General features: G+C 39.4%; 1 protein-coding gene across 1 annotated transcript in view; it reads right to left on the minus strand.

The window, feature by feature from the left end:
• The window catches only part of Myo1d (myosin ID), a 239,800-nt gene that overhangs the window by 119,514 nt on the left and 103,119 nt on the right, over window positions 1-17,167 (minus strand). Inside the window, exons 11-14 of the mRNA XM_046423133.2 lie at window positions 15,490-15,660; window positions 11,300-11,370; window positions 7,650-7,724; window positions 5,265-5,397 (exon numbers count right to left, since the gene is read on the minus strand). Of these exons, the coding sequence (XP_046279089.2) occupies window positions 5,265-5,397; window positions 7,650-7,724; window positions 11,300-11,370; window positions 15,490-15,660 (450 nt within the window). The remainder of the gene's footprint in view (window positions 1-5,264; window positions 5,398-7,649; window positions 7,725-11,299; window positions 11,371-15,489; window positions 15,661-17,167) is intronic.

Consider the following 17,167-nt stretch of genomic DNA (forward strand, 5'->3'; position numbering starts at 1 on the left):
CCAGGCTGGGTATAGAATTTTGGTTAACAGATATTTTCACTCAGCCTAATTGTTATTCCTTTAAAGCCAATCTCCCACCCACCCCCACCCCTTGGCTCTCAGCTAGCTACTTTGATGTCCTAGAATTTCAGTAGGTGTCACTATGGAGATTTCTTTAAAATTTTCCAAGTTGGGATTCTGTTGGCTTCCTGATTCTGTTGAGTGGTGTTCTCTAACATTCCTGGAAATCTCAGGAACATTTCTTCAAATACTGCTTTGCCCATTCCCCTCCTTCTATATGGCTGATTGGATGCATGCTAGACCTTTTCATTTCATCTTCCATGTCTCCTGGTGTTTCTTCTACAGGTTTCATTTCTTAGTTAAAATAGAATTAATTTCTTTAATTCTTATTATTTATATTTTACTTTTTCTGTCAGCTTTGTCTAAATTGGATGTTAAACCCATGCACTGGGTTTTAAACTTTAATTACTTTATTTCTATCAATTGTCGAAAGAGCAAGAGTTGCTTGCTCTTTCTCATATTATCAGGCCTTTCATTTCTTGAGACCTTAAACATTCTTGTATTCTATTTCTGATCATTCCAGCATCAGAAGTTTTCATAAGTCTGAGCCTGCGGTTAGTTCACGTGGTTATCTTGTAGAGATTCCTCACTGTGAGCTCCTTATTTTCTTTGGAACTTATCTGTGAAACTTCTTTAAGGTGTGGTATGAAGGTGGTTTCCTCAGGAAAATAAACTGTGCTCCCTTCTTGCAGATGCCTGGGGTCAACGTAGGACTCAGACCACTTTAAAACAAACTGTTGGCTTGGAACTTTTCCAGTCCACCCAGTTAGTGTGAATTTGGGCTGCAAACCTCATAAAAGCTGGCTTGTAAATATACACTCTCAAGAGAGACTTATCCTCACCCCCTCAACATACCCCTTGGCTCATTATCAAGGACCAAGATGGGCAGTTTTCCTCCAGTTCACTCCAGATACAGACCTCTAGGGAGGTAGTCCTTGAAGACCTGCCATTTTTTGTATGTGTACAGAATCTCACATTAGACCCTGCTTTGCACAGGCCTGGCTGCCACCTCAAGGTTGAATAACCACACTCAAAGTTAGCTAGTTGGCTCTTCAAGATATCAGTTAGGGCTCTGGATCATTCCTTCTTTGGCTCAGTTACTTCTGCATTCAATCGGCCCCTGGCATGCTTATTCCTTATTTTCATTAGTTCTCAGCTGCATTCAGGAAATTGATTTTAGTACTTTACCTAATATTTTAGTTATTTTGAGTTGACTTTAGAGGGTACCTTGCTTATCATGCTGCCAAAAAATACATTATTCATATGTATTTTTGAGATCTGTTCATCTATGTTCCCATCTGAAAGTATTCTCTCATTTTATTTTCTGATATTAGCCTTGTATTGGGGTAATATTACTTTCATAAAATGAGTTGGGTGGTGGACTCTCTTTGCATCCTCCCAAACAGACAGGAACTGTAGGTTCCTTTAAGGTTTTATAAAATATATCTGTAAAACCATCTGGGCCTGGTGTCCTTGACAGAGTTGGGGAGAGTAAAGATCTGATTTGTGATTCAGAATTTTTTTTCAGGTTTTCCTTTGTTCTTTTTAGTTATATACAATAGTAGGATATATTTTGACATATCACCCATATATGGAGTATAACTTCTCATTCTTGTGATTGTACATAATGTGGAGCTAACACTGGTTGTGTATTCATTTATGACCACAAGAAAGTTATGCCTGATTCATTCTACTGTCTTTCCTATTCCCATCCTCCCTCCCTTTCCATAATTCAGAATTTGTAGGATTTGATTTATTCAAATTTTGTTTCTTCTTGAACTAATTTTGAAAACATTTTTCTAGAAAACTAAATTTCCAAATTTACTGGCAACCAGTTTTCAAAATATGTTGATGCTTTTTAAATCTCTAGTGTCTAAAGTTATAACTTTTTTCATCTAAAATTATCAGTTTTATTAGAGATATTATCTATTTGATTATTTTTTTGATTTTTCTATTTAAAATTTTAATATTTAAACATAATTTTCTTCTTTCTTTTTTTTTTTGAGAGAGAGAGAGAGAGAGAGAGAGAGAGAATTTTTTTTTAATACTTATTTTTTAGTTTTCGGCAGACACAACATCTTTCTTTGTATGTGGTGCTGAGGATCGAACCCAGGCCGGACGCATGCCAGGCGAGCGCGCTATCGCTTGAGCCACATCCCCAGCCCATTTTCTTCTTTCTTTAGAGCTTCTTTTCTAGCTTTTTGAGTTGAACTTCATTCATTCTTGGTTATTTTATAAAGACATGACAAATCACTTCAGTAGCACCCTATAAATTTGGACAAATTCTTTGTTGTGCAGTTCCAAATATTTTGTAATTATGTGTTTTTCTCTTCAATCTGTGAGTTATTTAGGAGAGTGGTTTTTAAAGTTCTCAAGCACATTAAAAAATACTGAGTTTTATTTCACTTGCTTTCAGGATGGGGAATGTTATCTGCATAGTTGAGTCTTTGTGAATGAGCACGTTGTCAAATTTTTTAAATGCTCTATGTATCATTGGAAGGAATATATACTTCCTAATCCCTGGAATCAAGTTTATTTTGATAAAGTTTGAATCTGGTTTTCAAAGTTTCTGCATTCTTACTAATTCTTTGCCTATTGGATCTATCAGCTTCTGGTAAAACTGGTTTGAAATCTTCCATTATGATTGTGGATTTATTAATTTTGCCTTTACAATTTTTCAATATTGGGCTAGGGTTGTGGCTCAGTGGCAGGGTGCTTGCCTAGCATGTGTGAGGCACTGGGTTCGATTCTCAGCACTGAATATCAATAAATAAAATAAAGGTCCATTGACAACTAAAAATATTAAGATTTTTTTTTCAGTATTTTTCCCTTTTATAGAGTTCATAATACATATGGCTATGTTGTTGGGTATTCAGTTCAAAACAGTTCTATTGTCTTGGGCATTTTTGTTTTGTTATTACTAGTTTCTTTGGGGTGCTTTCAACCATTTGGGAGGGGAATGGCTTGATGTACCTTCATCTCTCTCTCTCTCTCTCTCTCTCTCTCTCTTTTTTTGGTACCAGAGTTTGAACTCAGGGGCACTCTGTCATCGATCCACATAGCCAGCCCTATTTTGTATTTTATTTAGAGACAGAGTCTCACTGAGTTGCTTGGCGCCTCGTGCGCCCATTGCTGAGGCTGGCTTTGAATTCATGATCCTCCTGCCTCAGCCTCTGGAGCTGCTGGGATTACAGGTGTTCACCACCCCACCGGGCTCATCTCTTTGTTTTAAAGCTATCTGCTAAGTGTTATTTAGGTGTGTCTCCTGTAATTAGCTGGATTTTCTACCTATTTTGTTTGTTTAGATTATTTGCATTCATGGTGAATTCAAATGATTTAGATTTACTTCTATCACATTATTTTGCACTTTTTATACCTAACATTCTTCCTTTCCCCCTACCCCATGTTTTTTTTTTTCTTTAATTGTCCCTGTTCTCTTCCTTCCCTCCCCTCACAGAGAGACTGCGAAGCTATGGCAGAGAGTGCTAGGCTAGTTACTTTCCTTATATCTCATATCTTTTTCCTACTTTGAAACAGAATTCTTATTTCTAGTGTGATGCACCACTGACCAGAATAAAAATATACTTCCCAGCCTCCCTCGAGCAAAAGGAAGGTAGCTGAAGCACCACGTGGGCTTCCAGGAGGCTCTTTAAAAGGAAGTCCCAGCTGCCTTCTTGACAGGGGGATGAGGCCATGAACAGGAGGTAGGTCGTGGTCCCTCAGTCCTGATAACCTGGATCTGTGACTGCAGGTCTGGGATGCCTTCTCTTTTTCATTTGTGGGAGAGAGAAATGAACTTTTGTTTATGCCACAATTTGGGGATCTCTTTTACTAAAACCTGAATGCAATTTCTGACACAGATATTATAGAAGGTTCTAGAATTCTTATTTTTTAAACAAACATTTACCAATTTCAGAAAAAAAAGATTCTTCTTCCAGTTTATTAAATAACACCTTTCACACGACTCAGTGCTCAGCTCTTTCTTGTGTCACATGGCTTCCTTCTAAGTGCACCTTTCTAGACTAAGCTGACTGAAGATGGCATGGAGACAAGGATAGGGACTGCTGATGGAGTCCAGCCTTCAGTGGAGGGGTCCTTACTCCTGCCCCTCTGGAGATCTGATCATATGAGCCATCAACTATGCTTATTTGTTGGCACTTGAAGCCAAAGAATCCTGATGCAAAGAAATAGCTACTGAACCTATGCACTCCTGTAGCATTTGCCTAATTCATCCACAGTGAAGTACCAGAAACAGTATAGATTTCAATTTAAATTCTTAGAGAGGGAATTGATTTTAAAAAGACAATATCAGAGAAGCAAACACATAGGAAAAACACCAGAGGAGAAAGATAAAAATGAAGAACTAAAAATAACAAGTCTCAGAATGCTGCCTAATTTATCAAACTTGTCAACATCAGCAGTTAAGAGTAGGAATCTGTTCTTTAAGGGAGGGGAACAGACTTAAGCTATCAAACAGTATTAGAATCAAACTAGAAATAAATGTCCATAACACATCTTTATGTATCAACTACTTAAAATAGCCTAAGGATAATACTAAATAATGTCATGTTAAAATTCTCCCTGGTCATTTTTTTGGGTGGGGGGCGAAGGCAGGTACCAGGGATTGAACTCAGGGGCACTCAACCAGTGACCCACATCCCCAGCCCTATTTTGTATTTTATTTAGAGACAGGGTCTCACTGAGTTGCCTAGCGTCTTACAGTTGCTGAGGCTGGCTTTGAACTTGAGATCTTTCTGCCTCAGCCTCCTGAGCTGCTAGGATTACAGATGTACCCCATGGTGCCCAGCTTGTCATTTAATTTTTGAACACAATGATGATGCAGCACCACAATTTAACTCAAGAATTTTTGTTTGTTTCTTGCCAATCCCTTTCTTTAGCACGGGACTGAAGTTCATTTCGTCAGAATGGTATACTCTACATACACTTTAAACCATGCTGAGGTTTTCTTCTTGACCATGACAATAGAACAAAATACTCAGATTAAGAAAATTTACAATACAAACAATTATTTCATCCAGACAGTTTTTTTTAAAGAAAAATTCTATCATAACACTAATTTTAAGTATATGTTCTCCAATTTGATTAAAATAACTACCTAAAAAGCAAATCATAACATGCATTCTAACATATATCAAGAGGAAATCTATGAGTTAGAATGGATATTTAGAAAGGAAAATAATTACCTTTGAAGCAAGGTTGTCAACTAAAGCAATCATAGAATTCTTAAACAAGGTGGCTGCAGTCAGAGGTCGCTTGGTCACCTCTGTAATGCTCAGTTTGCCTTCAGGCCACATATTCTTCAGCACAGGATTTGAACTGAGAAGCACAGAAAGAGCAATTCAGAAGCTGCATTCAAATAACTTGAACAAAAATGGCTAAGCAACTCCACAAAAGTGAGTCCTGGGAATCCCAACTGGACTGCAGACTGAACCCACAAGGCCTAACTGGACAAATGGTTCCATCCAGAAAATTATGCTGCTATAATGACCAATACTGTACCACAAGCTTTTCTAAAGCAGAGCATGTTTAAAAATTTCTTCAAAGTGAGATCTATAGTGTTACCTAGAACCCTCAAATGCCTCCTAAAATATATACATAAAATGATTTTGTGATGATTAAGAAATGAGGAGAGCCGGGGGCGGTGGTGCATCCTGTAATCCCAGTGGTTCGGAAGGCTGAGGCAGGAGGATCGTGAGATCAAAGCCAGCCTTAGCAAAAATGAGGCACCAAGCAACTCAGTGAGACCCTGTCTCTAAATAAAACACAAAATAGGGTGGGGGATGTGGCTCAGTGGTCGAGTGCCCCTGAGTTCAGTCCCTAGTGCCCCGTCCCCCCAAAAGGGGACAAACCATAGGAAAAATATCCTCAAAATCATGGCAGAAAACAAGAAAGTAAAAATGTCTTCTGATTGAAAGAAATATTCATACAGAATAGATAAAACTACAAAAAGCAGCTCTTTGAAAAAAAAATATAGGTAGGGATATATAAAATAGTCATTTTTACACTGTCTTCTAGCAAATCCCATTAGTGTAGTTGAATTTATGAACATGTTTACAGATAGCTCTGGCAGTTATGGTATTTTATTGCTATGTCACTAGGACTGTTGCAATCTGATTCTAAAAACGTATTTCAGCCCAATTTCCATGTTAAAAATTACATATTCATTATTTGACTCTGTGGAGGTATTTTTAAAAATGTGTGGTGATCTCAACTGTGATTTTCTTCCTATTTCATTTTGGGTACTTTTCATTTTAAAGTAATTGGAACTCAAAATGTTGCTTCCTTCCTGGAAACTCTGTCAGAAGAAAATTTTTCTAAAAAACTTGGAGGTTGAAAAAGAAAAGAATTAACTCCGGCATTTAGTGCGGATTGTGCTTACGCTGCCACCATTTTACCTACTTTCCTTTCCCCGGTATGAAACTGAGTAAATTTCCGTTCCCTAGGTGCTCAACATAAGGGCTGCAGAAGGAAGAGATGGAATGCAGCAGGGTAGAGGCCAGCGGTGAGCCGAGGACAGGCTGGTCTGGGACTGCAGCACCCTGAGCCTCCCCACCGCCCCAGGAGCTCTCTGCATCTGCACCCTGGGTTTCAGCCAGCCTGGCCTTCTTGTGGTCCTTCCTGCTGTCAGTCCGCTCAGCTCCCTCAGTTGTTTCAGAGCCTTGGCTCCTCCCTCCCTCCCTCATTCACGCCTGGCCTCCCTGCCTGCCTCTGCTCCGCTGCCCTTCACTGGTACTCTGACCTACTTTATTATTCTGCACAGCACTCGTCAGACCTGAAAGTCATTTGTTTCCTTGTTTATTAACTGTCACCTCCACTAGACTATTAGCTCCATGAGGGCAGTGGCTTTGTCCAAGTTGTTTTCACTGCCATGTCCTAAAGCACAGAAGAATGTGTGGCTGGAAGGTGATCAATATGTTTTTGATGATCTACTGACCAACTGACTGAATAGACTTTTATAAAAAAGTAAATAGAGTTCTTGAATCTATAAGAAGCTGGCCAAGAATTTCCTTTCTTCCTTCTAAGCCTTCGTTCTGTATAGGGTTTAATTTGCTGTCATTTGTCTGGTTTTATTTTGTCCAGCTTTTATTATACCCAGTTGGTTCATGGGAAAATTCTGTCTGCGCAGCCAGGATCAGAGCCCCGACCCTAGATGCCAGTCTGACATCAGAGTGGTCTCTTGTTTGGGGACAAGGACCCTGCAGTGGGAATGTGAGTGTGCAAAACTTTCAGTTGGGCTACAAGTTGCCTGACACTTCTGCCTCCACTAGCCTGGCCTGGGGACTGCTGAGTACACTGGTAGGGGACGACAGAGACAGTAAACAGAGAAATGGTGGCAACCCAAGGGAGATCAAAGAAAACCATATTAATAGCAGGTTCCTTCCTAAGTTTATAGATTTTATCATTGTAAGGTCATGTACTGTTTCACTCATTAAGCACAAAAAAGTAGAACTAGAAAACCTGCCGGAAACTCTTAAAATAGTCACATAAAATAATAATGTGCCTGTATATATACATTGTGTAATATCTGTCAGAGAGCTTAAAGATAATCAGTAAAATATTAATCATACCTGTTATACATAAGACGCTTGAAATCTTGAAATAAAGTATCTTTATTTTTGTCAATAAAGCCAACGACAGAATAGCTAGTAGAAAGAAAACACAGAAAACATGAGTCATTCGCCATGCAAGAGCCACATTTCAGCTTTTCTAGAAGTTTACAAGCCTCTCCACTGTTGAATATGCAATCAATCATCTAAACGGCTGGTACTGTCCACCTGGTTGTGGGTCCAGGGACACCAAATTTGCCCACTAAATAGAAGGGACTTTGTTCCTCCTCTTCAGAAGGAGAGCCAACATCAGTCCTATCCATTCTGATTAAGACCATTATTTCCTATTGTTCATTGCTTACCTCAAGAAGACGACTTCAAAACAGAGAGCTGTCTTTATCACCCAGCATTCCTAAGAGAAAGGCAAAGCAGCCACATACAGGCACTAATATTTCTTCCGTAGGGAGGCCAAGCGACTGCCTAAGGACCACTCAGTGCTCAGGGTAGGGTAAAGAATCCAAGAAGAACTGCAAGGACGGCAAGAATTGGGTAAGCAGAGGAGAAAAAAGCAGGCAGATCACACAGGGAAACAGCAGAGTGAAGGGGTGGGAGCAGGCATAGGCAGGGAGTTCTGGAGAGAAGTGAGCCCCGTATTCGTGGTTTGGAGGAAGGGAGAGAGTGAGGTCTTGAAAGCCCAGCTGAGGCTGCAGTTGGCCAGAAGAGCAGGTGTGGGAGCTGCACCGCTGCAGTGACAGGCATGGCCTCTAGGGGGAGCACACAGCAGTGGGGTGGAGGAGTCCTGGGGCTGGGGTGATCAAGCGGAGGCTAGGAGGTTGAGCAAACGGTAGAGTTCTCCTTAACAGTTTTGCCCTCTGCCTGTCTACATGTTCTTCCTTGACAATCCCATCAGTGAAGACAACTCCCAGGTTTCTACTCCTGTCCCCTTGCCTTACATATTTAATTCTGTAAGAACATTCTTCCAGGGTATGCTGCTCATGGGCACTTCAAGGTCACGACATCCACAGTCATCTCCTTGCCTGCCTCACCCTAGGTCTTCTCCCTAATACCTTCTTATCACTTTGACTGAACTCTTGAAGTCACCCGACTCAATCTACTGTCAAACCCACACAACTCCAACTTCAAAGTCGTTAGTTTGGCTTTCAAGAATGTGATTTGATCTCAACCTACTTTTCCAGGCATTTCTCATCTGTGCTACAAAAAAGAACACATTCCAATCAAAGGAACCTAGTAGCTCTTTCCTGAATTTTTTTTTTTTTAGCACCTTTCCCACTTTTTCCTATAAAAGAATTTCCCAGCATTCAAAAACCAGTATCAATCTTCTTAGCTTCACTACAATAGCATAAGGTATCATGCCATTTCCTAACTCCAAATTCAGATAACACTTTTATTGTTCCTATGGCCAATAACTTAAACCATCTTTTATTGTATACTCGTATGTATATATGTGTGTGTGCCTAAGTACACATATAACCATATGTGTTTGGATGCATTTTTCATGTAAAGCTTTTTGTGGGCAGGGACCATGCCTTATAAAGTATTGTGTATACAGAAGACACTCAGTAAAAACTAGAAGAGGATGAAGGGCTTAGGGAGAGAAGAAGAAATCTGAGGCATTAAATATCAACTAGAGTTCTGACTGGGAGTCTGGAAACCTACTGTCTCAGTTCTTCCATAAACTTGGTATGTAACATTGGGTATGACTTTTACTCATTCTTCTAAGATTCTTTCTCTGTAAAGTAAGGAGGCTGGACTTGGGGGGTCTCAGAGGCCTCTGTCCAGCTTTGGGTTTATGCCATTCTGAGTTCTGAGACAGTGCTCTGTGAGTACAGCTTGGATTTTCAGCAGGGGCTATCTGTAAGGTACTGGATCTTCTTTCCTCAGTGTTCTGGGCCTGGGAACAGGACCAGAAAAGTGGAAAAAGGTGCCACTGCAGCACTGATGGCGAGTTTGACAGATGGGATGATAATCTTGAGCTGTATTATTTTATCATTTTAGAGTTTTAATTTAAATCAGGAATAGCTATTAAAATTTCTTCAAATATCTTTTCAGCATTTATAGAGAAGACCATTTGCTTTGTTCTTGTTTAATCTCTTCCTGTAATAGGTTACATGGAAAGAATTCCTAATGCAAAAAAAAAAAAAAAAAGCAAAAAGGAAAAGACTACTTTAAACTATAAGATGAGGAGCAGTGTTCAACAAACAGCGAACAACACATCTGAAACAGTAAGCTGAGAAATGACCTCCAACAAAAGATAACCAGATCAAACTCCCTGGAGCTCAGGGAAAGTCATCTTCTCTGGATATGTTAAGGATGTTGAGAGGAGGAGCTTATCCTATATTATTCAGATAGGCCTATCATGACATCATCATGTCCTTTTAAGATAAAGATGGGGAGGTTTTAATTTTTTTAATTTTTATTTCTTTAAATACTCCTGGCTTTTCATTTTTTAGTTGTTGACTTCACAATTTTTCCACTTTTTTTTTATTGGTGCACTAGAGTTGTACATCATGGTGGGATTTGTTGTTACATATTCATACATGCATGCAATAAGTTTGGCCAATATTATTCCTCAGTATTGCCCACTCCCCTCCTCTTCTCCTTTAGGCAGAGGGAGTTTTAAGACAGGCATACCAAAGAGGAGGCTAAAAGGATACACCCCAATCAAAGGAACCTAGTTGCTATTTCTTGAATATTTTTTAGCACCGTTCCCACTTTTTTCTATGAAAGAATTTCCCAGCATTCAAAGACCATGGAGGCAGAGATTCGAGTGATGTGACTACAAGCCACAAGCTGGAAAAGGAGGAGCCTCCGGAGGGTGTGTCCCTGCCTCCAGAACTGTGGAAGAATGCATCCGTTGTTTTAAGCCACTGATTTGTGATAATTTGTGACAGGAGCACTTGGAACTTCATATGCCATAGTTCACATAACATAGTTACATTTTTTCATCCATTTCTATTTTTACTGTAAGATAATCAGAAAATGTGATGTACAAGAATTTTACTTTTTCAATGATTTTTGAAAACATAGTACAGTAAAACAGCTCTGCCTATGTAGATATCTGGCTACTGGTAGCTCTTCAGTACAGGGATGATCTAGCCGCTGGGCCTTTTCGTGTCTGCGGCTGCTTCTACTTGAATATGCCCTCGTTTCTCCCTCTGATATTGCTTCCTCCAGCAAGACTTCTCTACCCTCCCTGCACTGGGTTCATTATCCTTCCTCACTGCTCCCATAATGCTCTGTGCCTCTCCAGTTTAACTCTTTACTTTTTCCATCATAATGACTTGATGATGTATCTGCTTATATCTCCATTAAACTGCTAGTTTCTTCTGAACAGTTCCCATTTTATCCACGTCTCTATCCCAATCCTTAACAAATTTGCATGATTTACTGATCCATCCACTGATTGTTGCTGAATACCAAGAACTGCACAGGCATACAGTGTGTGCTTAATGTTTGAAAAGCAAGGAATGAATGAAGCTGTGTTGTGTGTCTTTTTTTTTTTTTCAAATGAAAAGATAAAAATATACTGACACAAAAAATGATCAAAAATGCAAACAAAAAGGCAAACACTTGGTAGTTTCCCAGACTGCATTTTCTGAAGCAAGGTTGCATGCAAATCATCATGCTAGCCACTCCTGTAAGATACTCACACCACATCGCCTGCATAATGCCGGATTCGAAAATCCCGATCAAACTCCAGGATTTTGTCTGAGGCACAGACCTAAGAGAGGGAGGAGATTATTTTGAAAATAGACACTTTTGCTTTCCTAAAGGTACATTACAACTTCATATGAGATGATATTAGTGTCACAAATGATGGTATCATGAGTAAAATCACATTATGTGGGGCTTATGTGGTAAGAACTATGGACTTTCACAAAAAATCCACATAGCTAGACTCCATTTGCCAGCCACTCTTACAATTGATATGGTCACGTGACCACATTCTGGACAGTGGAAGTGAAGTGTGGCAGCTCCAGGCCCCAGCTGGGAAGACGTGGATGACTCCCCTAGGGACTAGCTGGATGCAGAGGTTAGTGTCTAGGGGATGGGAGGCCAGGTGAGGGAAGAAGTGTGGATCCCTGAGAGAAACAACCTCTGCTGTCATCTGTCACTTCAATCTCGGCTACAACCAGCTATGTTTTCTCTCCTCCATCTTCCACCTAAGGAGACCCACACTGAGCACTTATTATCTGTGAGGTGCACACATCTCATTCTGTCCTCATAACCTACACTTAAAATAAGTACTAGGGCCTCTCTCTGACACACCTGGCGACTGAGGCTCCAAGAGGCCAGGTAACTGGCACAGGACCATGCAGCTTCCCCAGGGCAGCCCTGGGAGGACTTGGGAACCCACATAACGCCTGTGCTCTCGCATGTTCTTGGGACCTGGTTCCTCTGCCTGCCGCTCGAGGACTCCAGTTCACAGGAGACCTACTGTGTGCAGCTCTTTGTCAGGGAAGGGGAATAGCTATGGAAAGGCAGCTCGTGTGTGCCCCAGGGGTCTCCATAACCTTCTGCTGTCTTCCCTTCCAGGAGCACCTTTGCCCTGGGAAGATGGCTGGATGTCCTACAGGCTCTAAAGCAGTCATCAAGACTCCCCCCAGCGCTGGCTGCAGTTACACGCAAAACCCACGGAGATTCTAATGTTGGAGAGCAAACAACCCCAATCGCTAAAGGAATAGTTATTAATTTGAAAAATGAGTAATTATGGGAAATTAGAACAAGACTTCCAAGGTTCACATCTGGGCATTACTAACTACCCACCCTTTCTCTCAGAGTTTTTGAGAGTTGAGTGAACCAAAGCATCTATATACGGAAGAATCTTCAAAATACGCAATTTCTCTTATTTTTCCCTCTTACTAACTCCTTTCACAAACCCTTTTATTTATAAAAGGAAAAGAACCCAAGTGATGAAATATGTGTGTGTGTGCGTGTGAGTGTGTGTGCACATGCGCGCGCGAGTGTCTACTAGGGACTTTGAACACTGGGGCACTCCACCAACTCAACTATGCTCCCAGCACTTAAAAATTTTACATTTTGAGACAGGGGGCTTCCCAGTTGCCAAAGCTGGCCCTGAGCTTGCAATCCTCCTGCCTCTGACTCCTGAGTAGCTGGGATTACAAGTGTGCACCACAACACAGGCTAATGAAATATCCTTACATTTTGGATACACTGCAAAAGTCTCAATTGATCTGAACACAAAAAGGGTTCTTTCGTTTTTTATTTGTGGCAATAATTATATATTTATAATTTAACTTTTTTTAAACTTTATTTTTTTAGTTGTAGTTGGACACAATACCTTTATTTTATTTGTTTTCTTTTTATGTGGTGCTGAGGATTGAACTCAGTGCCTCGCACATACTAGGCAAGCATTCTACCGCTGAGCCACAACCTCAGCCCCTATAATTTAACTTTTACTTTAAAAGTATTTTATAATTTATTGGGTTATTGCATGCCTCTCCATGGTAACTTTAATTCATCAAAGAAGTAGTTTACTCCATAAGTGAATAAACATTATATGCCAGAAACCCTTTCTTTAATATGCCATTAAGTCGAGTTAATCAGTGGCAAATGATGATCATACAGGTTAATGGCATTATATAACAAAACAGTACATAGTGATTAAAAATATCTTGACACTTGGTTATTTCATTTCTTTTCTTCATTAAGCAAAAATCCCAGAAAAGAGCACACTTTAAAAATCCACATCTCAGTACTTGTCCTGGGGATCCCAGAAAAAAGAAGAAGGAGCCATTTGCCTGATAGTTTGGAAATCAGAGCTCCACAATTTGGGAGTGGGGTGGGAACATCACAGATAAATCACTAATTAGCATTTTCTATCAAATCAGTAGCAAGTGTTTAAAAAATTATGAACAGTTTCTCTGAAGAGTGAGATTATATTTCAAAATATTTGTAGACAAATTTAACTCAAGTATAGAAATGGCCAAGGTGAAAGATGGTTTTACAATAAGGTGGGCTTGACTTCTCATGTGTGACTCATGGGTATTTATTTAAATGAAGACTTAAATAAGATGTATTAGAAGAAAGGATTTTTTTTTTTTTTTAAATAAAAGCTGATTTTCAACACGACTGACTGTCACAAACTGAAACAGTTTGCCGAGGGTACTCTGAGGTCTTCCACCAACTACTTTGAAAATAGCTCAGTTTGCCTTATTTTTCCACTACAGGATTTTTTTCTTTCTTATTTAAGAAATATTTCACTATCACAGGGTCATGAATATTCTGCTTTATTTTCTAAAATGTTTATAGTTTTAACTTCTCTACTGAGGTCTCTAAGGCACCTAAAATAGATTATACATGTGTGTAGTAGGGATTCTGATTCATTTTATTTTCTCATGAATTTCTAATTATCAATTATTGAGAAGTCTGAAACTTACATTGTCATAAATCAAGGATCTATTAAAGTATGGGTCTGTTTGAAAAGCCAAAAAAAAAAAAAAAAGAATGCAATTATTTGGCATGATCGTGATCAATTCAATTTAACTTCACAAATACCGATGAATGTCTATCATTTGGTGGGTGGGTCTAGGGGTTCTCCACAACCTGACTTGTAATTACAACAGGCATTTATAAAGTATCCATCAAAGATAAGGCCTTTCCCATGCAATCACTCCATTTTTTAAATGTGTCACTCTAAATCATTTAGGTTGCTTCTAACTTTGCTTACTGCTCTGCCTCCACCTGGAAAATGAGAAGCACTTGATAATTATTTGGGATTCAAGTGGGGATTCAAGTGAGTATTCCTAGCCCAGAACCCTAATGTCGAAGACCGGTCTAAAGTGTTTGGAGGCCAATTTGTAGCAGGTTACAAGTCAATCCTCAGTAACAGCCTAAGGAGAATATCTCCCAAATAGTGAGCCAGAAACATACCTCAGTCAGTAATCAATTTCTTGATGATATGTGCTTTGACTAGATAACTGTGGAATTCCCTGTTCTGAGTATATAATTTCAAAGGCAACAAAGTTAGAAAATAGATTTATTCATGCTAAAAAATGGCAGCATGTCATAGATTTATAAAATAATAGAGGAGCAGAAATGTTTGCCCTTTTATTTAAGGACATGAAGGAGCAGGGAGGTGTTCTCCTTCAGCTTATGGCTGCTAGGCAAGCTTGTATGTGTGGAGAAGGCCAGGGGTGATGGTGACATGCCCCTCCTCAACACAGATTCTGAACAAATACTAACAGCAGGGCCCGACACAGAGGTCTGATTACCACAACTGCCATCAGTTATTACAGAAAAGTGATTTGCTTGTGACAGTTTTAGATTGTGAAAAATGAGAGCAAAAAGGATTCCCGTTTGCTCAAGCAATGAGTTTCCCTGTGATACCCAGAATTATAGTTTCAATTTTTCCTGTTTTCAAGAAAGTCACATAGTCGGAAGAACCATGGCAGAGCACACACCGCATCTTGCAAATGAGGATTACAGTGAAAAGTCAAGGACAAAAGCTATTTTCTGTGCCAGAATTATCAGATGCAGGAGTAAAATTCTAGCACATGAACCAGGACTCTGCACCTATTGGCTGTCAATGACATCATGCTTTCCAAAGAATCATGCTCATTTTCCCCATTTCTAGCAAATAAAATGGTCTGGAGCTCCCTCTCCTGGACAACGCTATGATTTTATCAGTTTCGTCATTCTATAAACCAGAGAGGCAGAACTAACCATGCCAATAAATCATTCAATGATGCTTATGGCTTTTCTCCTTATTCGAGTGGACATTCTTTTAAATCCAATATGTAAAGTAATTTAACTCTGTCAAACAATGAGCAAAATCTGACAGATCAAAATGAGAGGAAGATCTCATTAAGCACATTACCTTTCGGCTGGAAAAATGACCATGTTTGCCCAATTTACTGTTCAGTGCCTCAAGGAATATTTCATCAGTGACTTTGCCGACATTCATGCAAGCGTCATCTAGGATGGCAATGATGCCTTTGTGCTGCTGCTCCACAAGGTCCACAATGATCTGATTGTTGAAGTAGTCAATCTGTAGGACACAGTGAGAAAGCAATTCTCTAAGTGAACAGAGACCAGTGCAGGTGGAACACAAAGATGCCTCCACTGGTTTCTGGAGCATGTTTGACTCCCCTGATGTGAACTGTGTGAACAGTGTTAATGAGGAATGAGCACACATTCGAACAGAGTATGTGAACTCTGTAATAAACAGAGTTTATTTTAAAATTTCTTTGTTATCTTTATATCATGAAACTCTTTGTCAGAGAGGCAAAAGTTATAAAGTAGACAATATTCTCTTCTTATGAATTCTTCTTTTGATCCTGTCGCCATATTGTATTCCCAAATCTCCTCCTTCATGTTCTCCCCAATCCATTTTCTGATAACCACAAGACCCAGCTTTCCCTAACAAATAACCTTCAAGTTTTATTTGACATACTACTCCATCATGAAGATAAAGTATTACACAGAACTTGCACTTTTAGTTATATGACCTTAAGACTAAAAGCCAAAGACCTTTTCCTTCAGATTCTGAAAAGTTAAAAAGAATATGAGTCTAACAGAATTTTGACATTTTTTTCTGAATATACAAAATTAATTTTGAGATGTACATATCTATAAAAGATGAGAATACACTTTTTGTTTATTTCTATGAGCTGAATTAAGTTATAAAAACTTCTGCCTTTTTAGCTACTTCAATATATACAAGCTTTGGACAAAATTCCTCTCTTACAACTGTCCTGATGGCCTGCAGCGCACCGACCACCACACACAGAGAGCACACACAGGCCTAACTCAGGCAAGCCACGTGTCCCAGAGGGACAGCTCATTAGCAGACATTTGAATCTTACGTGTAGATGTGTCCCATCTTGTGCAGGAGGTATACCTAACCTGTCTGTATTACCTTCTACCAGGTCTATATACCTGTAAGGAAACACTAACATGTCTCAAGTACCCCTGTCCCATGCTTTAAAAATTCAAGGACTTTTAACTGGTTATTTGTGGCTTTCAGCTCCAAATTCAGCTTGCATATTGTCTTCTGTATCCCATGGACTGAAAGCCTACAATCTAGGTGGCTTTTTCCCTCTTTTTATACTTTTTATGGTTTGTCCAAGTCTCAACTGGGGGTGATTTTGCCTCTCAAGGGACATTTGGCAATGTCAGGAGACATTTTTGATTGTCACGATGAAAAAATTATTTCCATCTTTGGAAAAAATATTCTAAAAATACTAAAAAGAATTCTATATTAATTAATAGCTGACACCTTAAACTTTAGAATGAAAGACTGTTTTGTCTTGAAACAAAAGAATTACCTTAAAATTCAAATTGTATTACCCCAAAGTGCTTGGTCTTTACTGAAGATTCTAGAAAGTTCTAGAAACTCTTAGTTTGTAAATTTAATTCTGCTTCACATATTGTTTAAAGTAATGGTTTTCAAACCAGTTCCTCCCAGTAGCCTGGCATTTCCAGGAGTTTTTATTTTTGTTTTTGTTTTTTCAGGGATGCAAGAGCCAGGAGAGAAGTGATGGGATAGCTTAGGG

Source organism: Marmota monax, unplaced genomic scaffold (genome assembly GCF_021218885.2).
Source record: "Marmota monax isolate L192 unplaced genomic scaffold, Marmota_monax_Labrador192_F-V1.1 WCK01_AAM20220418_F8-fsc00549, whole genome shotgun sequence".
NCBI lineage: Eukaryota > Metazoa > Chordata > Mammalia > Rodentia > Sciuridae > Marmota > Marmota monax.